Source organism: Phalacrocorax carbo, chromosome 7 (genome assembly GCF_963921805.1).
Source record: "Phalacrocorax carbo chromosome 7, bPhaCar2.1, whole genome shotgun sequence".
NCBI classification, from domain to species: domain Eukaryota; kingdom Metazoa; phylum Chordata; class Aves; order Suliformes; family Phalacrocoracidae; genus Phalacrocorax; species Phalacrocorax carbo.
Window position 1 is genome coordinate 25405598 of NC_087519.1, and position 22835 is coordinate 25428432.

The window sequence follows — 22835 nt, forward strand, 5'->3', positions numbered from 1 at the left end:
ACTTGGACAGTGCCCTCAGAGACATGGTGTGAATTTTGGAGTTGTCCTTTGCAGGGACAGGAGTTGGACTCCGTGATCCTTGTGGGTCCCTTCCAACTAAGGACATTCTCTGATTCTAGCCTTCCCGTAGTAACAGCTTTCATCCACCCTTTGCAGACATAAGTGTTGTTCCATAATAACGAACATTTTCCTGTAGGGCTGGATCTCATCTTTGCAAAGAGGAGGTTGGTCTCTGGGCTTTGGAGCAATGACAGCTCAAGCCCCTTTGTGTCCAAGCACTGCTCCTGAGACGATCAGAGACCTGACAGGCAGACTTTGAACTGTTTGCTCTGGGCCTCCAGGAAGGCACCACTCTCCAGTTGACTGACTGTCCTCCCTAGCTGTCTCTTTACTCCTTGTTGCTTAGATAAGCGGGGTTTGTCTTGTTTGAAAGAGCTTAGGGGAAAGAAAAGACTTAATCTTTCTTCTGCAAAGGCCAGAAATAGGGATTCAGGCTGTTCTTCGGTTATCTGTTTTCTAGGCATTTTTCAGCAATGAGCTTTACTAACAGAGTAAATTTATCTTCTCGACTCTTTTGAAACATCCTATATCCAGTAGTCTTCCTCCTCTCCGCTGTCTTGGGTGATATACCTTTATCAGCTGAGGTAGATGATCGTCTGCCCCATTTCTGATTCTTTTGTGGCGGTGTTAATTGGAGGCTGAAGGACTCCTGGAAAATGTCTCTAAGCCGTTGCAGATGTGCTGCCTGAGGAGTGTTACTGTGTCGGAGGGAGAGGCCTCACTAAGAGACTTGGGGGAATCCCATAAAGCAATTTGGGAAGGGAGATATTGCAAAGCCTGGTTTTCCTTCAGTGTGATGCTCCAAATCTCTGCTTCAGTATTTTGTATAAAAAGTTTTTTGACAAAACATCTAAGCTGTGCAGGCAAACTATAACCAAGATGATTGATGCTGGAGTGAACATCAGCTGTTTTGCTGTGCAAGCCACGGGGAAAATCAGTTGCCGTATTTCTATTGGAGTCATCAAAGTTTTGACTCATTATTTGTTTCCCAAAGTTGATAGGAAAACAAAGAGCTTTGGTTTTGGTAAAGCAGGTAAAGTTAGTGGCTGCCAAGGACTTGATACTTGCCGTTAGCACATATCTTGCCTTCAGTGCATTTGCAAACTGACATCACCAGTCAGGGCCTGCTCCCCGGTGCCTGGCAGTGCTTCTGTGTTTGCTTATTTGGAGCTTATTACAAGTTTGGGTAATGTTTTTAGCTCAGCTTTTTCATTGTACAGCTTAAGAATATAAGAAGGGAGGCAAGATTTCACCCTCTACCCTAATTCTGTGTATTGAGATGGTTTTTCTTGGTCTATGTCAAGATCATGCTATATAGTTTTCCAATAACCTTGCAGGTACACGTGTTAGTAAACTGATACTGAAAGTCGCTGATACTGCAGGCGTGTGCTGGGTGTGTCGAGGGTTGGTACTTTGTGCTTCATACAAGTCAGGCTTCTGTGATGTGGCCTGTTATCTTATAACTGAGTAGATCTAACCACGTGCACAAAAGTGGAGGAGAACTCAAGCATTCAGGCTTAATGCTGGTATTTATGCTGTTTTAGTTTGAATGCCTTTATCTAGGTTGTTTACTATAGGTGTTTTCTCTAGTGGCGCATACAAAGATTTGCCTTTTCTGTCAGGGCTTTCTAGGGAGGGTGTGGGATGAGAAGGTGTTCTGGGACACTACAGCAGATGCCATAGAAGGAGTGCCCGTGGGGCAGAGATCCAGCCAACCTGGCATCATTCACAGCATGCACAGGGTCTTGGAAAGTGAGGCCACCTTTCTGAGGGTGTGCTTTGTGGGGCTGAAACTCTTGGCTTTTTAACTATAAATCCACTGTGCATGGAAAGAAGTTGAATGATCGTATTTGGTGTGCACGCAGCTTCTCTGCAGGGGCTGCTGCTCTACTGTCCTGGATGCTCACAGGTCAGTATTTAAAATAGATTGAGGGATTCTTGAAGGTGAGTGCTGACTGAGAAATTTGTTGATGTCACCTGACCTTTGCAGCTCTGAAAGGAGCATTTTCAAATAGGATTTCTGCTTGGTGAATTTCCAGTTTTATATATTTTCGGACCCTTTGCCTCTAACCCTAAGAGGGCTCCTGTGCAAGCTGGGACATGCTTTGTACCTCTGCCTGAACTGTTTGGGTCCCACTTGCTCATATTTAACTGGGCAACAGCAAAATGGATGTAGTTTTTAAAAAGTGCCAGAGCATGTGAAGGTAGGTGTTTTTAAAGGAAACACTTAGCGGCTTCAAGCCTTGTGGGGAGTTTATTGCTCCCATTATAAAATTATCAATACTAAGTGAAGCAATCGCTTGAATTTTCCTCCCTGTGAAGGTGACAGCTTAACTCCTGCATTTTGTGGTTGTGCCTTTTGAGATGGTGACAAGTATTTTCTTCCAGAAAACCAATATATATGCTAATGTCTGACTGCATCTTTCAGATGCACAGCTGGGCCTACAGGACCTTTGCGCAGAGCCCAGATGTCAGGCATTCAGCTGAAGCGCTGCAAGTCTGGGACTCTTCTTCCAAATGTGCAGTGTCATGGTACTTCCAGTTTGCATGTGCTGAATTCCCTGAATATGCAGCTGGTCCAGGTGGCAGCCTGGGAATCCCTCCTGCCTGCTTACGCCTTCCTCTCCTAGCTTTCATTGGAGGGGAAGGACACCAGCAGCCCCTTTCCAGCAGATCCTTGCCATGAAGCTGCCAGTTGCAAATCCTGACCTTGCTAAGATCCTGGTGCCCTGTGAAATGTGGAGCTGCAGAGAGGCAGACATCTGAGAAGGCAAAGAAGGGGAAAGAGGGATGGTGGGTACTTTGATAGTTTCTATGTAGCATTCTTGTTTCAGTCATTTTATTTAAGCTATCTGAGACTCTTTTGACAGAGAGCTGGATTCATGGCAAGCTTGAGAACTGACAAAATAAACCACAAAATATTCCTTGGAGCTTTAAAACCTAACCAAGAACTTCAGTTTTTATGTTAAGATCATATCTGGTAATGCACTGAATTTTAAAAAATCCTGACAACTAGCCTTCCTTTGAGCTATCAGAATAAACTTGTAATGTCTCATCCAAAAGGAAAACTTCTGAAAATTAAGGGAGAAAGTAGAAAGTGATGCAGACTTGAAAACATCTGCAGAAGCCACGTTGCTTTCTTCTCTGGAAAGAAATCTCCAACACTGAGCAAGAAAGGCGTGAAAGCAAGCCAAGCTATTAAGTAAAAATAAACACAGAAAGCATAGACTGCTGGGGATTTGTGAAGTTTGGCTAGTATTATGGTAAAGAAATTCTTAATTTCACTGCTAACGTTTGTTAGAGGAAAAGACTGCATTCATTCGCTGGCACTTTTCTGTGCAAGCAGAATTGCTTTGCTGTTAAGAAGTCAGGTCGCAGGACAGGAATAGGAACGTGTGGCCCATGCTATCCTAAATGTGCCTGAAACAGTCTATAGACTAATTCACACAATGCTTTAACATGCTTTAAATCTTTTGGGTTAGGGTTTGGTCCAGAGTCTAATTCAAAATGTTACTTAGGAGCCAATTTTCATCCCTATTGCCGGGGGTTCCTGCTTAAACAATAGTTGGTCTTCATGATGGTATCCGGCTGCTGCTACTTACGTATTTTCTTTGACATTTGGAATTGGAATTTCAGGTCAGAGAGCCCAGGGGCAGAAGGCTGATGAGGTACCTACAGGAGGCCAAAATGTCTTGCGTAGCTTGTTTGCCCAAGCGCAATGTCCTAGATGTCCTGAATGTCTGGAAGGAGGGGGAGCAGAACCTTGTGGTGACTTCCTGGAGCTATTGTTGATGCAAATCAGCCAAGTTGTTATTTACTGGTGCTCCAGATGATGCTTTGGAACGCTAAGCCGGGAATGATTGGGAGGAAAGCTCATCTACAAACTACATGTGAGGAGGGTGAGCTCTGTTATGTAGGCAGCACCAGAGAAGAGCAGCAGACAACTCTCCTGGAAAGCAAAAAGTGAGGTGTGCACCACAGAGGATAGTGGCTTTCGTAGAAAATGGTACTGAGGGAGCTTGTGGTCATTTAGTCTGTTGCCTTGTTTTAAACTCATGTAGTGTTATGCAGCTTTTATTGCATTTCCTATGATGTTTTCAGTAGTCACTTAAACAGTTACAGAACAGCCTGGCTTAGTTCTGCTTTAGATTTTATAGGTGGTTTGTTAAAGAATTGACACCTACAAAATCAGATGGTTCATTTCCAGGGTTCCCAGACCACTTTAAAGTGCCTTATTTCCAAATACAGAGCTGGAGCACAGTTCATCCAGCCCTCCTTTTCCCTCCCCATTGTCCGTGCCTTTTGCATGAAAGCTTAAGCTGCCCTGATCCAAGGGCAGCCTGTGCTGCTGAGTTGTTCTGTAGTGGTCGTGTAAGAGGAGGTGGGTATCTAGACACTGATGGATGCTGTGCTGTGAAGGGAGCCAGTAAAACAGGCGTAAGATTTTCCTGTCGCCTGTGAACAAGAACGTCTCTGCACAGCTCTGCGTTCCTCTGATTTTATTGCGACATCTGTAAAGGCAGTGCTGTTTCTTGAGCTGTAGTCTGTTTTCAGTGTTGGTGATGACTTCTCCTGGATACATTGTCTCTCGAGGAGGGACTGACTTTTGGAGCAAGGTTTAGTTCCTATCTTAATGCAATCTGTGCTTTTTGTGTTCCACCACCAAAAATTATATTCTCTGGAAGAAGGATTTTAATCACTTTGCTCACTTGAAAAGAGGACCGTGACATTGTTGCTGATAACTGTTCTAGCGTGCACGATGGTGCCTGTCCTGGGAAGTAGAGTGCAGCTGTTGGATGAAATCCTATATGTTTTCTTGACTGTTTTCTGCACTGGACAGAACCTGGAGCTGACCTAACCTGGAAATCCCTCTGCTTTTCTGCTTGTGGAGCAGCCGGGGCTGTGTCAGCTTTCTGTGCCTTCCAGAGTTGGTGGTTGAAAGGGGAGCTGCACTGTTTCTTCCCAGCTAGAGGCAGGTGCTCTGGGTGTGTAAGTTGCTGGTCTAGAGCAGCTCTGATTCTATAGTTTTGTATGATTTTTAAAACATACCTGTGAAAGGTATGTAATTTCTTCTTTCTCTTTCCAGCTACTCTTACCTATGACACTCTCAGGTTCGAATATGAAGATTTCCCTGAGACCAAAGAACCTGTTTGGATCCTTGGCCGGAAATACAGTGTTTTTACAGGTATTTTGCATGCATGGTGCTTTATGCTCTAATGGTCCAGAGGACTTTATTAGTGCCGTACTTTGCTTTCTGAGTAGCAAGGTGACTGCAAACCTTAAGCACATCACAGAGTGTGTCTGTTTGCTGGCAGAGCGTGCAGTGTTAAGTGCCATGCCTCTCTGTCTGGCCATCTCTGTAGACTCTAGAATATTTTGGTGCAGAAAGTTACTATTTAGTACTTACTAGGACTTGTGTCATGAGGCCAGGGTGGTTGAGGCAAGGGGATAGCTCAGGAAAAGGCAAGAAAATGGTTTACTGCTTCATAATTTGCCTATGGCCATGGCATCTTTGGGTTGATTGCAGCTATTTCGGGGAAAAAAGAAAGTTTCTTCTGCACAGTGGCACTGCCCTGTTCCTCAGCCAGATTTTGCCTCTCTGAGCACACAGACTGAATGAGGAGCAGAATGCTGTTGTCATTAGGGAAGGTGGGTGAGAGATGGATTTAGCTGTGTTTGGTGCTACCCTCATTTGTGTACCTTTCGATGCTGAAAAATTTTCAGAGAAAGAAGAGATCCTGTTGGATGTGACCTCTCGGCTTTGGTTCACCTACAGAAAGAACTTCCCTGCTATCGGTACGTACTGTGGATGAGTCTAAATATATCCTGGAAATGATAATCTGGCTATCTCTACCTAATAAAACAGTCCCCACAAGCATAACATTAATTCACTTCTGATTATAGGAATCTGAAGTGCACTTCATTTAATTGATAGGATAGATTTTTTTATCTGATAATGAGAATTCCTCATGCCCTTGGGTATGAGGGATAACCAGTGATTTTAAAAAAGGCACAAGAATGAGTCTGGGAAGCCCACCTAGAAATATTTCTTGCTTGAGCAACATGGGAAGATTTTTGTACTTCATGTTCATTAAGTCCTACATAAGTCTGACATGAAATGTTATTTAATTACGCTGTGGGGCTTGCAGTGGATTAAAGACATGAAAGCTAGAGAAATGATACAGAAGTTACTGCCTTTTTGCGTCTGCTCTGGACTATGGGGAGGTTTTGTTTGTGTTGGGGGGTTTTTTAAATGCCTGAAGTGGCTGTTACATGCGGGAACTGTAGTCATATGGGGAACATTTCCCAGTGAACTCAAAGGAGAACATCTTGGTTCCTTAAGCTATTTTGCATGGTCATTTCTGTGGTGTGGTTTGGTGTACTGGGTGGAAGGGGTATGAGAGGAGATCTGAGAGCAGATAAATGAGATTCCAAGCCCCATCTATGTCCTCACTGGCAGTGTGATCCCCAGCAGCTGACAGGGAAAATGGCTCATGTTTTTAAAAGAGGCTTCTTGGTAGCTGGTCCTTCTGGCTTGTTCTGTTCTGTCAGTACTGGGAAACCCTTTGCCTGACAAGGTATGAGACATCTTTGATGCAGTTTAATCCCTTTAAATTCATGTTTGTGAGCCATAGTTAAACATGTGTTTGAAGTTGAAGGGTTAGCATGTGTTTAACTATGCCTCACAAACAAGATTGAGGCTTCTGTGTGAGTTATTAAAGGGTCGGGGGGTGGGAAGAAATCCCATTTTCTGAGTCATTTCCCATTTACAGTGTAGATACAGTTTGCTAGTTGTACAGTAAACCTTTTCCGTTTTCAGTCTTTCTTCTCCCAGTCGTCCGTTTTATTGTCAGCCACTTCTCTCTGTGCTTGCCCGCTTAAATATTGTAAGCTTTTCAGAGGGTAAGGGGAATGTCTTATGCTAATTTTGTAAAGCATTATCAATTTTGGTGTTGTATATGTTATAAATTGCTGGCAAAATTATAGAAGATAGCTGCTGACCATCCAGAACTTGATTAAATAGTTCTCTTGGGTGATTTTTTTTTCTCTCTTTGCTTTTTGCACCAAGTAGTTGCATGGATCCAAAAGAATAAAACAACATTACAAAGAAACTACTTCTACCAGCTGTGCTAATGCACAGCTGACTGCATGCTTGTAAGACAGCTCACTTGCTGTAGTCACTAAACTTTTTATCTATGCAGCTTGTAATAATAGCCAGAGCTTCAGTGGAGGAGCAGCAGTTTCCTTCTCAAGTTCTGTCAGGGAAATGCTTCCAGCCTTGAGCCCTTTGTCTCAGACTTTCCAGTGTGAGCTAATATCCATCTTATTCTCCAATATTACATAGGATGTGGGGGTTTTTTGTTGCTGGGGTGGGGTTTCTCTTGGCCTATGTTGTTCACTTTGGAATCTCATCCAGTCATAGCTGCTTATGATATGGGAATTCCTTGGGATTGATATATTTTGCATTAAATAAATCATCTTCTCAAGGTGAGGATTACAAGAAGTCACCTGTAACAAGCACCTTGTGTAGAAACATATCTCTGAATGAGGCTGGGAGGCTGCAACTGAGCTCAGGGGCTGTTGTGCTCCTGAGAAATTCAGCTCTCTTTCTAGTTTAGTTGTTTGGGTTTCCCTTAGAAGTTTTTTTCCCCTTTCAGTTGGTATTAGAGGGTTTTCTTTGTGTGTTTTTAAGGGCTGCCATGAAGTTATTCACTGATAACTACATTTTTGTTTCTCAGCCTTGGGTATGTGAGCTAAGGTAGTACTTATTCCCTGCCTGATTTCCTGGGTAAACCTGTTACCTGTGCACACTTCAGTGCTTTCATTTCTTCTCCCTCTTGGCACTGTTTTACTATTCATTACTTATTTTCTGTCCTCGTTTACAGGAGGAACAGGTCCCACATCTGATACTGGCTGGGGCTGTATGTTGCGGTGTGGCCAGATGATCTTTGCTCAGGCCTTGGTCTGCAGGCATTTGGGAAGAGGTAAACCCATACTGACTTCCAGGGCTATGCGGTCCCCACAAGTGCAGTACTTGTTAGGACAGCAGATAACACAGGCGCAGCTGGGAGTTGCTGAGGGCTCTATAACATTTTCTTCAACCTTCTAAAAGTTCAGGGCTATTGAGAGAACAGTCTGCTGGAAACCCTCCAGCAGGTTTTTCCCTGCTGTCTACAACTCTACATAGATAGATATAGTTGTCCAAGCCTTAAAACAAAGCAGAGCCCTGTAACATGCTAGTGAAATCCACTGAAGCCAAGCACATACTAGATTTTTCTTGAAGGGTTTTTTATATAGCTGAAGTTCAGAACAACTTAGTAGATCAATACTTGTTTATAGGTCAGTTTTGTTACAAAGCCTTCACTTACTAGTGTAGTCTCCTCTCTCTGAATACTTCTGTTCTTTTGCTTGACCTATACTTGGTCTCTAAGCAGCTGTACCAGATAGTTTTTCTGACAGTTGTTGTTGGCCTTTGAATTTGTTGAGGGGTGATTTTTGTAGTGAGGTCACCTGTTTTTTCCCAGAATATGTAGCTCATGCCTGTTAATGAGAAGTTGTAACCCTATTTCCCATCTGTGGCATAGAGGTACAATTTGTGTTTTCTGAGTTTTTTTGTTTATTTGCTTTTCTGCGGGTGATATTCCTTTATCCCAGCTGTAAGAATGCTTACTTTTCTTTTAAAACTAATCCTTTAGTGTTGGGAATGCCTCAGATGCCTAGTAGTAAGAGAGTGATGTGAAAATCAGGTCAGTCGATTGATGCACAGGGAAGAGAATTGTAGCTCGCAGCCTCTAATTACTAATAAATATCATGTTTTGTTTCATATATCTCCTTGTCTGTCTTAGACTGGAGGTGGATAAAAGGGAAGAAGCAGGTGGATAATTACTTCAATGTTCTTAATGCCTTCATTGACAAAAAAGACAGCTACTACTCCATTCACCAGATAGGTAAGAGTCTGGGTGCTGAAGAGTGTGGAGATATTCAGTCTGGGTTCCCCATAAGTGTAGAACATCACTCTGTGTTTTACTAGCTTAGCCAAAAAAAAAAAAAAAAAAGAGTGGGTCGGGTAGTACATGGTACTACACTGCTTGTTTTCTGATGTGATGTAAAACTACCACTCTTTATTATGGATTATGATGGATTGTTTCTTCTTGACTCCATTAAGGCCATCAGGTTTGCCTAATGCTTTAGGTTATATTCAGCTTCACTTCCCATATCCTAGCTAGCCTAGCTAAGGTGAGAGGAGCGCATGTGGTTGCTGTTCTCACTAGGACCTTGTAATATGAGAATATTGCTGACCAAAGATATTCTCAGAAGTAGCAAATGGACTAAGGAAGGATCTCGCTTTGATATAAACTTCCCTGGCAAATAAAAGAGAAGCAGCCTGTTTCAGTTTTTCTTTTAGGGTGTTAAGGCACCTATAACTTCAGTGAACAGAACTTCAGATTACAGGGGTGGTCGGGTAATCAAGCGCTGTCAGTAAAATTTATTCTGAGGTGACATTGCCTTTTGAACTTTTGTATTATTGCATTTTGGGGAAAGGATTTGCTTTACAATCCTTCAGGACATGCTGCTTTCTCTCACCTACACTAAGATACCCCATGAAAGGGTAGATTCTGCTGACTCAGAAACGTTTCCAAGTGAGATTTCTTCCCTGTTGTATACAAACTCTGTTTAGGAAGGAATGCAGTGTAGACGAAATTATTTGCTAAATTATTTTCTTTTTTTTTTCTTGTGATGCAGCCCAGATGGGAGTTGGAGAGGGAAAATCCATAGGTCAGTGGTATGGACCAAACACAGTCGCACAAGTGCTCAAGTAAGCGCTGCTTTTTCCCTTTATGTCTTTTGAACCACACAGTGGGGTCATTTGGTTTGCAGTACCTCCTCACACGTTTCTGCCCATTGACTGAAGAGCAACTGTATGTTTTAATGCTGTTAGCCGGCACCCTGCTTGACCTTGTTGACCTGCTTGGGCAGGAACTTGAAAGAAGCCCTTCTGTTATTCAGATGCTGGCAGGATATGAGAGAAAACATATTTCAAGTTGAGGACAACCCCCAAAATTATCTCTCCATGTCCCAGAAGTAAGGTGCTTGGCACTAGAACTGAGTGCAATAATCTGCAGCAAACCAGAAGCAAGTGTCAGGGCAGATGATGATTGCCGTTGTTTGGATCTCTGCTGGCTTCTGAGTTGCCTCTGCTGACCTGACAACAGTGTTGTCATTACCAGAAAGCTGCCAGCGAGCCACCAAGTCACTAATGCATCAGTAGAGGAAAGCATTAATATTTGCTGCCTGGGTTCCATGGTGCCAGGCTGAGGCTCAGAGTGGTGCTGGAGCACGGGCTGCTTTTAATAACCAGGACACACTCTATTTCAAGAAACATTCTCCCTCCTGTCAACATTATTCCCTCACTTTGATTAGATGAGCAGGTAGCACCCTGAAATAGGCTAGGATTGCCTAAAAGCAGCTTTCCCGGGTCAGACCATATGCCATATTAGCCCAGGAGCTGGTGTAGGTGATCAGGAGATATGTAGGGAAAGTAAAAGTGATCTTTTAAATTTATTATTGTTTATTTTTTATGCTGTCTCGCTTTCTGGTAGCCAACAGTTATGGGATTTGAGTTGGAGGTTGTATCAGGGCTCTTTGTAGCTGCTAAGGGACAAATTCCCAGGTGTGGTCCCATTTGCAATCTTGTTTATTCTTCTGGCCCTAATAACTAGTGGCAATGAAGTCTACAACTCTGATACATGTATAAAAGCATACTTTACAGCATAATTGATGAAAACAAATCTTTCCTAATCCAGTTTCTCCTCTTTGGTACACCACCGTCTTTATCTTGTAGTTGTAACTATTGCTTGCTTACTTTATTTTTTTTCCTTTCCTTTAGAAAACTTGCAACTTTTGATACATGGAGTTCACTGGCAGTCCATATAGCCATGGACAACACTGTAGTGATGGAAGAAATCCGTAAGTATCACATAGAGGTAGAATGTGGTATATCCTCTGGCAGCAAGAAGTCAGAAAAAAACTGGAGAGCATATAGTAGTACAATACAACTAGTGTAAAGTAAATGTTTTGTCTTAAAGCTGTGGCCAAGCATGCTAATACCAGATGAGAATTGCTGTTCTGGGGCAAGGAATCCCCTTGTTTTGACTTTTGCTTCATCTGATAGAACCTCTGACTTAGCACTGTGGCCTCTGGATCTGGAGAGAAGGTCTGCTAGACCTTCAGACAATAGGTGGGAGCTGCTTGGAAGGTAGTGTCAAATTTGTTTATGGCCACGGGTAGCAAGCAGTAAATGGCTGCTTTCTCTCTCTTATAATGGGGTAGGAGTGTCTCTGCTATTAGGCAGAGTAAGAAAAGTACAACAGATCACTGAAGAGGAAAATGAACAAAATTGGCAGGGGAGGGAGAAGGGAATCCATCTCTGGAGTGGATCTCTCATCATCTTTTAGGGAGTGCTTACTGGTTGTTTCTCTCTTTTTCTTTTTCTTTTTTTCTTTTTTTTTTTGGTGTATCCTGATGGTAGGATGGCTCTGGAGGCTGAGCAGCTGTTCTGCGATGTGTTCATCCCTAGCATGCTTTCTCAGGCTTCAGTGCCACAGTAACCAAAGTTGAATGCCTGTATCGCTGGTTGCTGCAGTCCTGCGTGATCCTGGCCACAGAAGCCTTTCCCTTGTTTGCTTTAGACTAACTTGTGAGGCAGTGTGCTTACACAGCACAAAACCATGCAATGTTTTCTGCCAGGTTAGTGTACTGAAACGGCACGTAGAATGGTCCAGTGAGTGCTGGAACTGGTTCGAGGTTACAGGCGAGATCATGGCAGTGATCATTTAGGCTGGCTTTGGCTGCCACGGAGCCAAAATCACTTAACAGGCAATTTATCCCTGGAGTGCAGGACAGTCACTTTACAAAGTCACATCTCTTACCAGGTAGTCTCAACTGAGAGGTGAAGAAATGTAGGATCTGATTGATAAGTGCCTGTCTAACCTTAGGTATACGTAGTCTTGTGAAGGTATGTGCTGATGCCTTGGCTTAAACAAGGGCCAATGTGAAAACAGAAATGGGATTTATCTTTCATCTTTAGCCTGACAATGTTACTTCTAGAACTGAAGCATGCTGGCTGCGAGGCTTGGGTAGGCTGCAGGCTGTTGTCTGTGTGGCACTGACTGTTCAGCACTGACGCTGCTTTGAGTAACATGTTTGTACAGCTTGTAATGCACAGGGGGTGTTTGTTTATTTTCCTCAAATGTGAATCATAATGTCCCTGTTCAGGGCCTGAAAGTCACTGTATGAGTGGGTCTGATGTGTTATATGTCTGTAGGTATGTGTTTTACATCTTATGCCCAAAACATCTGTCAACAGTGAAGCATTCAGAAGTTAATGCTGCTTCATACATCTGGTAAATTCGGTCACCAATACTGTTTAGGCTAAGGTTCGTAGGAAGTGCCTTTTGCTACAGCAGTGAACAAACATCCATCTTTATCCCTTCTGAGTCAGTGTTTTGTATCAGAAAGGGGCTCTTAATTGGGCATTGGAGGATCCTGTGCATCAGAAAGGTGGTGAGAAACCAAGACAGTAAAGCCAGTACCTGACAGCAGCAGCCACAGCAGGAGAGATGTTGTGTCAAATCTGTTGGAATATATCTGCAGTAAATGGTTTGGATCCAGCTGGGAAGTTTTAGGCAGGTCCTGCTGTGCTGTGGCACAGTAGTGCTGCAAAGCCTGCCAAAACAGCAAGGTGAATTTAATCTGTGCCATGCTGCCTACTGCTTAAACTTGAGTTAAATATGTTTATACAGGATTGCCAGTTGCTTTTCCTGATGAGGAAAGCTGCCGTGACACCCCATTCAGCAACAGCCCTGGCTTGGCAGCTGATTTCAGATCATCAAACCAGGCAGGCTACTGCAATAAAAAAAAAAAAAAAAATCTCTACTGTCTTAACAGGGTAAATCAATATGAATAATGACTTTCAATTTTCTCAGGACCTCTGGTAATTATAATAGGTCTGCACATGAGAGACGCTGACATACACCTTCTCCCTCTTTGAGGGACAGTATAGGGAGCAACTGAAAACTCTTCAGTGCAGGTTGGCTCTCATACTGAGGCTTTCAATCAAAGTCCTATTTCTTCTGACTTTGGGTGTAATGTTGTTCAGCTGGGTTCGAAGCTCTTAGTGTGCAAACACCCTGCTGAAAAGGCTGGTGATGAAGGTGTTTACATTGTGCCCTAACTGCTAGAGTGTCCTGGCATTCAACTTAGGCCAGCAATAAATTAAATGAGCCTCTGGCATTTTGTCTAATTGCCTTGGCTTCATGACTAAAGTGATGTGGGTTTCTTTGGGGTTTGGATTTTTTCTTCACACACCCAGCAAGTAATGAAATTGGCCAGTGAGACAGGTAGGCTTGGCGATGTTTCTGTACCAGAATTTACATAATCTGGTTGCATTACAGGCTGGCTATATGTTCATCAGGTCTCTAGAATGAGGATGCATAGTGCTTACATCATGTGTGTGCCCTGAGGAGTTTTACTGACCCATATCTTACAGGCAAGGCTTACACTGAAATTGCAGAGTTTAATGATCATCCTGCTTTAGGTCTCTAAAGCAGTGTCTGAATGATCCCCAATCAAATCTGTGAAGGCTTTAGTGAACTTTAGGAAAATTACAACTACTCTAGACAGAAACCATGTTTGTGTCTCGTTACAGTGCTAATCACAGGTGATTATTTCCTGTGTTAAGCCATAACACTTTTCTCATTCAGTACAACTGTCGTCTTATCCTCCATGAACTACTCTGGAGTTGAACACTCATGATTTTTCTCTTTCTGCCTACACGCTTTCTAAATTCAGGACTCTTGCCTGACCTCCTAATCAACTCGTTCAACCTGTTGGCAAAGGTTGTTGCTTAGCTGCTCATCTGCTTGAAAAATTTGCACTTTAACAGCCCACCAGATGGTGGCTGCTGGTACAGCATGCTTTGGCATAATCTTGATGTAAGCTTAGTCATCTAAGGTGAGCCCTACCAGAAGCCCTGCAGGGAGTACATACATCACATGATCCCAGCACTGGACCTCGTTAAGCTTTTCTTTTTATTAAGTGGTGTAGGCTTTTAAGTAAACAGCAATTGTTGATCAGAGCTCGAATAGTATTACTCAAGGTCTAGAACCAGAGATATTTCTGATGCCTTCTGCTCATGTTCCCTTTCTGTAGGGCGGTTGTGCCAGTCCAACTTCCCGTGTGCTGGAGCTGCAGCATGCCCTGCTGTGGAGTCAGACGTACTCTATAACGGGTACCCAGAGGAAGCGGGGGTTAGAGATAGGCTCTCACTGTGGAAACCATTGGTGCTGCTGATACCTCTCCGCCTTGGGCTCACAGAGATCAATGAAGCCTATATTGAAACACTAAAGGTAGGGGACCTGGAGCTGAATTCTTGGTGTTCTGATCCTTAAGGACCCTGTTGTGAATTAAGTAATTTCTGGAATTTGGTTTTGGGGCAAAAATACTCAGAAATAATTGTCCTATTTCCAAAAGAAAAATGTGTTTAGAGACAGCCCTTGTCAGGTGTCAGGACATGGGTTCTTGCAGGCTTTAGTCAGGAAAACGTTGTGGGGCTTTTGGAGGGTTGTAGTTTTTGGTGTTTGGGGTTTTTTTTGAGGATCTTACTTCACAACTTAATTTCAGTCCTTCTTTGTGTTTACATGGTACCAATCTGCTGGAGCATTTGTTCAGCACAACTGTACTGTGCTTGGTGGCAACCTGAGCATTAATGAATGAAGTGTTGCAAACCCCCTGTGGCTCTGATGCTAGAGCTTGTACTACAGACTGAGGCTAGAATTTGGCTGATGGTTGCAGTGTGGATTATCAGGAGGCTGCAGAATTTAGGGTGTGCAGAGTACATGCACAAGACAGGGTGCACACTGTACTAAGGCTAGCAAGCTCTGAGCTGCGTGGGTAAGAGCTCCAAATTCATGCAAAGTTACTTGCCCTTAACTTAGTAGATGTTGCCTGGATACTGCAGCTGGATAAGGAACTTCAACCGTTTCCTGAATTGTTTCCTCCTGAGAGTACTGCTGCAACCTGATGACAGCTCCAGGGTGTCTTGCCACTGACTGCAGCAGAGCCAGGATTCCCCCAGACTGGGTCCTGGAGTAGCGCAGCTTCTTCCATTTGGTCCACCTGTGTGTTCTTGTCAGCAGTTAAAGGTGTTTTTGAGCTGCCTCTGTGTTCCGTGAAGTCCTTATGTTGCAGCCTTCAGCCTTCCTGGCAGACTTTCTCTGCAGAAATGGCTGTATCTGCTGATTTTCAGTGTCCCTGTCTTTCTTTCCCACTGCGTTTTTAGATGTTTGCCTTTGTTGCCACCTGCTGTCTCACTGTCTGTCAGCTGTGTGTTTTCTGTATTGCTTTTCCAGCACTGCTTCATGATGCCCCAGTCCCTGGGAGTGATCGGAGGGAAACCAAACAGTGCTCACTACTTCATTGGCTATGTAGGTGAGTGCCCAGAGTACTGCAGAGACTTTCCAAGCATCTCTCCCCTACTAGAAAATGCTTTTGGAGCAGTACAGCTCTCCTGCTTGGTCTGTGGTGCATGCTGCAGGGTTGTTCTTTCCTGCTGGAAGTGTGGAAGGTTGCTGCAGACTGAACCTATTTCTGAGGACCTGAGTGATACAGCTTTGAACAGTGGCCATAATACAGGCTGTAAACTTACACTGCATAATGCTAAATTCTGTCTGCAAAGAGGTGTGCATAGAGACTTCTTCCTATGTTCCGAGCTGACCTCCCTGTAGGGGCTTGGCTGGATTTAACTGTCCTTTAATTGTCCCCTTCCTGAAATCCTACAAACTGTTGTCCTCTTACTCTCCTCCTTCCCTCTTATTTTCTCCCCCTGCCTGAGACCTCAATCTGGTTGTGCTTTGGATTTCTGGGGCTGACTTGAGCTTACACAGGATCCTAGAAGGCATGTGCAGGAACAATATCCAAATACTGCCTGTGCCTTGAGCCCAGCATGTCACGGGCACTGTGGTTCTGCTGGCAGCTGGCTCTTTGCCTGGATGAGAAGCATTTGGGAAAGTGCTAGCTGAAAGCAAGTCACCCCTATAGAATTAGTTTCCTTTGTGGGGTTTTGAGAGCTGGCTCTGTCATCAGTCTTCCTCCTCTTTGTATCTCACCGTTTCCTTCTCAGAATACCAGCTTCTGGCATGGTTCTTCCTCTTCATGTCTCCTTGCCTGTCTGTCCAGGTGAGGAACTCATTTACCTGGATCCCCACACTACGCAGCCTGCGGTGGAGCCCAATGACAGCAGCTGTCTCCCTGACGAAAGCTTCCACTGCCAGCACCCTCCCTGCAGAATGAGCATTGCTGACCTTGACCCCTCCATTGCGGTGGTGCGTTCCTGCCTCTTGTTTCCAATCACCCGAAGGAGCAGTGTTGTGGTCCCTCTGTTTCACAGCTGTCCCTTTCCCCAGGGAGCCGGCAAAGGCAGTGGTGACTGGTTGGGTACTCTATAGGCATGCTGTGCTCTGGGCAAGTGCTGCCATGGGTTTCAGTAACATTGGTAAAGGAGCTCCTTGTGCAGGAAGTGGTTTGGTACAGGGAAGTCCCCCTTGCATGGCAATTAAATGTCATTCCTCGTGGGGCAGTATCCTTCTCTCATGTTTAGTTTGGGCTTTGACTCGTGCCTTTTGATGGGCAGATCTGAATCCATTCCTGAATCCATATTATGATTCAGTGTGGCTTGTTTTCTGTTGAACCTGAGATGCCTGCCCTTTGTTTCCCTGTGGGTTGTTTCTGCCATTTTCTTTCTGCAATAGAGTGGACCAGCTTCCACCACTTGGATAGTCTGGTCGCATCAAGTGTACGGGGAGCGTTCAGTTTAATGGGACAGTGTAAGCCACAGTTTAAAAGCAAGGCAGTTAAATGGTGTGAGTGCTTGCAGTCCTGGTCATGTTGCTTGGTGTTAATACAAGGCCTTAAGACTGAAATGATCAACCTACAATACATAATTTTTTTTTTCAGGGCTTTTTCTGCAACACAGAGGAGGACTTCAATGATTGGTGCCAGCAAATCAAAAAGGTTTGTGTTTATATCACCAGGAAAGGAGTATATGATATTGTCCGGTTTCCAAACTGCTGCACAGAGAGCATGTTCTCTGCAGCGTCATCCCATTTTGAGATATAAGAAAATAGTTTATTAAACTACCAAAAAGAGCATAGCGCTGAAATTCTGCTGGTGATGCGAGTCAAAGATCTGAGAAATGTTTTTTCAGCTGTGTGAAGTCCCAACAGATTGTTATTACCCCTTAAAAACCCAGTGCACCGTGAGTACAGAGTTGTTGGTTCTCATGGCTCTGCCCTTGCTCCACAGCTGTCCCTGGTAAGAGGAGCGCTGCCAATGTTTGAACTGGTCGAACGCCAGCCATCGCATTTCTCCAATCCCGATGTCCTGAATCTCACACCAGGTGAGGCCATGTAGGGAGGTTAAAGCCAAAGGTCAAGCTGGTCCCTTTGGTTTTCTGGAAATTGTGTGGAATTGCATGGTGGCTTCTAATATGTTCCTGTTCCATCTGGAGTTTGCTCTGGAGCTCTTAGGTCAATTGCTCTAGTTCTTTGGCTTTCAACTAGTGGTTCACAGATCCCACAGTGTCTCAGGATGATTTTTAGAGTGAGTCTGTGAATGGTGATGGTTACTGAGGGGAAGAAAAAACAAGTTCATAGGCTATCACAGCAGTGTGAATCTGATTTGTAAAGGGGTGCTTGGAGGGATCAAGAGTCCATTGAAAAGGCTGAACACTGAGTTTCTAGGTAATTAAAATGGTCAAAGACAGGGCTGGTCAAACTTAGTTCCAGCGTAAGGCACTTATTTCCCGGGCATGTGCCACTATCAGTGGAAAAAGCATCGAGTACTGGGCAGTATCTTGGCTGTCAGGCTCCGCTTATCATGTTAATAATGTGCACAAACATTGCAGGAGATAAAGAGCCATTGACAGCTTCTGCCAAGAGGAGTGAGTATGCGTGGACAAACTTACCCTGTCACCAGGCATTGGACTGTGTCCTGTCACTTGCATCCTGCACCCTGTGCTTCCTTGCTATGTCTCTCTCTCCTTAGCATGAGCTTCGAAAGCCTTCCTTATCTCACTGTCCTTTCCTGTAAGAATGCTTTATTCCCTTAAATTGTCAATTGCTCCTTGCTGTAATTAAATTGTCCCTAACTGCTGCCTTTCTTACTCTTTACCTGTTATTTTACTTCTCCCTCTTCCCAGGCTTATAGAGCCTCTCCCATCTGCTGTAGCTATTCTGTTTCTCTTACAGTTCTACCCCTCATTGGAAGGATTAATCATGAATGTCCAGCCCCCAGCCAGCTGGGTTCTTTGCTCTGTTACTGAAGTGAAGGGGGCTGCTCCTCTGAGGAGCACCTCTGGAAGCTGTGCTGCCAGCACTTCTGGGCACTGCAGTTTGATCAAGAACAGTGACATTAGGCATTTGCACGTGCTACTGGGGGATTAAAGCTTGTCACAAAATGTTTGGGGGAAGGTCTGCAGCCTTGCACTTCTCCTCGGTTGCTAACCATCAGTTATTGCAGTTAGCTTTTGGCCGACGCTTCTCCCAAGTCCAGCGTGTACTTTCTTGAAGTCTGAGTTTAATGTAGGTTTCTCCCTTTATTTCCCCAGTTTGCCCACACTTTTTCACCTGAACTTGCCCCATGGTAAAGTTGCTTCCCCTTAGGTATGTGCTCCCTCCTCGCCATAGAGTTGGAAGGATGGACAGGAGGGATCAAGTACATTACCCTTCCTCACAAAGTGAGGAAGTACTAGTTGCTTTTGGGAGAGTGTTTGTTGTGTAATTACATTCCCCAGTAGTTGGATCAAAGGCAGCTATAGCAGAAAGCAAGTTTCTAGTACATGGCGGGGGAAAAAATGTTCCTGTATCTTAACTGAACCAGAAATCTTCATGGGTATTAGTCCAGACCTGGGCCAGTTCTCCTATTTTGCGCCCCCTGAGGCAGAACTGTCTCCTGCTAATGCAGAGCTGCTGCACAGGAACGTTGTACAAAACAATCACAGCACAGAGTTGCACCGCCACCATGTTGGGATCTGTAAAACGTGCACCTTTTGCGCACCATATCATTCTCTCCAGTGCACTTTCCGTGCTATTGATACATGCTGTTTCTCACCCCTCCTTAGAGCCTTCACTCAGGTGCGTCATAGAGTCTCTTGGAACTTGGGGCCCCTGACACTCAAATTCTGCTGCCCTCCAGCTGCTGGTCTCGCTGATGCAGAGCAGTCAGTTCGTCCCATAAAGGTAGTGCTTTCTTTTTCTCTTGCAGACTCCTCCGATGCCGACAGATTGGAAAGGTTCTTTGACTCAGAAGATGAAGACTTCGAAATTCTATCCCTTTGAAAACAAATAGGAAACTGACTGCAAATTTGTGTTATGTGTGGGGAGAAGGGGGGAGGGAAGCTCCTTCGAGAGCCTGGGGCTACCGGTTTTCATAGGCGCTTGCTGCCATCCCCGCCTCTTGTCCATCCTGGCATTCTGTGCAGCCTCTGAGCAGAGCGTGCATTGTCTGCATTGGGATGAAGAACCAAGTGGGTGTTACAGCCTTACTGGCTGGAGTCAGAATTTTTCAGCAGAAGACAGTGGCTGGAAGTGGATGCACTGGTGCTTAGGAGCTCAAAGCCTATCTGTTACATCAGCAGGTCAGTTGGCCTTCTGGGGGAGGCATAGAAATCGTTAGAGCACTAAATCCTTACATGGAGACTCCCCTCTGAAGCTTAAATAGAGCTACCCGTCATTTAGCAGGTGAAATGTACAGTTAATTCCTTGAGCGGCTTCTCTTCTCACTGGCCAACTTGGACTGCAGCTCACAAGCAAATTAACAGCAGGCGCGTTCCAACAAGACAGCTGTGAAGCCCCTGGAGTCCAGCTGGCCGGGCTTCCATGAACAGTACAACTCCTGTTCATGTTTTGCAGTACACGGGGCTTCCTCACAGGTGTAGTACCCCTCTCCACATCCTATGGAAAGGACGTTGAGGGAACTTCTAAGTGACTGGTAATTCAATAAGTGGAAGGCTGGCTGGGAAAGGGTGGAGCAGACCTGTGCTGCTGAGGAGGACCATCTCTATCTCAGTTTAAATAACAGCAGAAAGAATGGAAGGAGAATAGAAAATATGCATGCTCTTGCTTGGTGAGTTGATAAAGCATTTGCGCTGCTACAATGGATTAATCTCTACAGCAAGTACCTTCAGGAATGCTGCTTTAGGCAGAGAACTGGATTCCATAGCCCTGGAAGAAAAAAGTCCATAGCTGGGAGAGGTGAAATGGGACAAATGAGATCTGCCAGTGGTGTGCCTGTGCCCCAGCGTGCTGGCATGGCATCTGGGCAATTTATCCTGTCGGTACCAAAAATGCGAGCTATAAAATTCCTCAAGGTATTCTTGGTGGGTTGTTCAGCAGTTTCTCCAACTACTCCTGTTAGACATTCCCTTTCCAAATCAGAAAGGGTGCCTGAAGGTGAAGTAGGGTTTCTAGCTGCATTGTCATTACCTTTCGTCTTCTGCCAGCTTCCCCTCTCTGCAGAGTATGCACAAAGGTACTGTAGGAGCTAACCCAGAGAAACCCATTTCAAGTAATCATCCCAAAGAGGGCAGTAAAGGCAGAATGCTTTGAGGAGGTCCAATTATACTGGAAACTTTAACTACTTTAAGTTGATAGCTCTGCCTAGGGCCCTTCCCCACACAGAATTCAGAGAGAGTAGAGCTGTCTTAATGCAAACTGCAACAGAAGTCGCTGAAGTAGTTTCCTTAGTGCATGCTGTGGATTGCAAACCTGTTTACAAGGCTTTGTTTTGTACATTTAGGATTGGAACCTGTCAGTTGATGCTTTTATGCCCAAGGATGGTGACAGCTGGCTAGAAATGACCTATTTCCCCCATGACTGACCTACTGATGCTTTAACTGTCCCTGTGCTATCCAAAAGCAGAGGTTTGAACTGGGAACCACAATGCTTCTGTCACTAAATTATTATTTGCTGCTTTCTGCCTGCTTCTCTTCTCTTGTAGTTAGGGGAAGAGGCAGCAGAGGAAGTGGGGCTGTGCTCCATTCATCTGCTTTCAATTTGTATCTGAATAAACAGATCTAAAGTCTTTGCCTGTCTGAATGTTCTTGCACACGAATTGAAGGTGGTAGTGGGTGGTATCTAGTAACCCTGCAGTGCGGCTGGGAATGCTGTCGAAACAATTGCAGTTTTTACCCTTTTAGGGCAAAAGCTGAGCTATGTGCAATGGTAACTTTATCTTCTTTTTGGTGTATCCAGTAGAATAGAGGCTGGCTGCTTGGGACTGCCAAGCTGTTGTTCCTGCCCCAGAGGGTGAGCACTTGCAGACGTGCTGGCAGAAAAGGAAAACAACACTTCCATAGCAATTCTGCTACTTGAATTTTAAGTTGTATGAATGTGGGGCAACAAGACAATACTTGAAGGCTGTGCCTGCTGAGCGGCGCAGCATCTCTCTGCTTCTAAAACTGTGTAAGCCCTTCCAAGACTGGACATGCTTTTTTTGTGAGTCTCTGCCATGCGTACTTTGAGGTAGAGGAGAAGGAGCCAAGAAGAGGCTCAAAAGTAGGTAGAAAGTGAAATTTGTTTCCTTTAAGATTGTGTGCCCGCTGCTTACCTCTTTAACAGATAGGTCTTCGTAACTTCAGTTTTCAGGTAGCCTTTTAAACCCCAGGTCTGCAGTAGCCAATGTTACAGAAGTAAGCATAGACAATTCAACAACCATTTTTCCTGGTTTGCTCTGCAGTGGCAGGACAGAGCACTTAAATCAGAAGGCTCTGTTGCCATTGGCAGGTCCTCTGTTGAGGGCTAGTCACTCGGGACGTACCTCCCTCTTGATTTGTACACGACAAGGGTTACTACTTATTTCAGGTTCATGATTTTATGGTTAAGGACAGGTCCACCAGACAAGAGTCCACCTGAGTGCTAATGTAACCCCAATAACAGAGCTAAGCTCAGCTTTCTTAGACCTTTAACTAACAGGTATTTCTGGCTTTTCAGTCAGCACCCTAAAGCTAATATGAATTAAATTACTTTGCTGTGTGTTGTCTTCTTCCAGTGTTGCTGGAAGGGCCTGATTCAGCATTACAGGTGCTCACCTCCTTCTCAAGGAGTGTTTCTGCCAGCGAGTGCTGTGGAGCTGTAGAGTGAAGGCCGCAGCTGTTTCCATTTCAGCTGATGCTTGCATTAGTAATTTTGTTTTGAACATTTACCTTCCTCTTCCTGATAGTGGGTTGGTTCAATCTGCCTCTAAGAGTTAGATCAGGATTTAGTCTCAGTATCAGCCAGCTTGGAGACCAGCCCAGTCCACGCTGCTAGGTGAGCTAACTGTCCAGCAGATAAAAACATTAACTCTCCTGGTTATCCCCATATCTCAGTGCCCCTTGCAAATGATTTAACATTCCAATTTGTTGTAGTTTGCTGGTCGTCACTGATGACTTAGATGAATTCATAGATGATCTGGTTTTGCAGCCTGTGCTGGCCTGTTTAAACTGCACTGGGGTCTGCGTAGGAGTCACGGGTGACTAATCCTCTGATCTTGGCCACAGGAGTAACTTGACTGGTCTAAAAGAATTTAAATTATTATTTAAAATATTTACTCTCCCTTCAAACTGGACTTGCTATTAGCTAATACACCTATATCAGATTTTTACCTGCTCACAGCAGTTCAGTTTCTGTATTGTTCTCACTGAACAGCAGGGGGACAGACTTAAATTCATCTCTCCCTTTA

General features: G+C 44.5%; 1 protein-coding gene across 1 annotated transcript; it reads left to right on the forward strand.

Annotated features, from left to right (window-relative positions):
• The first annotated feature begins 5146 nt into the window (after positions 1-5146).
• ATG4B (autophagy related 4B cysteine peptidase) lies at positions 5147-21199 on the forward strand. The gene is made up of 12 exons (XM_009513847.2): positions 5147-5245; positions 5785-5856; positions 7947-8045; positions 8907-9008; positions 9805-9877; positions 10949-11028; positions 14271-14467; positions 15470-15548; positions 16296-16441; positions 17073-17129; positions 17421-17514; positions 19380-21199. Exons 3-12 carry the CDS (start codon positions 7985-7987, stop codon positions 19451-19453), a joined length of 963 nt encoding a protein of 320 aa, XP_009512142.2. The 5' UTR covers positions 5147-5245; positions 5785-5856; positions 7947-7984; the 3' UTR covers positions 19454-21199.
• Positions 21200-22835: the final 1636 nt, after the last annotated feature.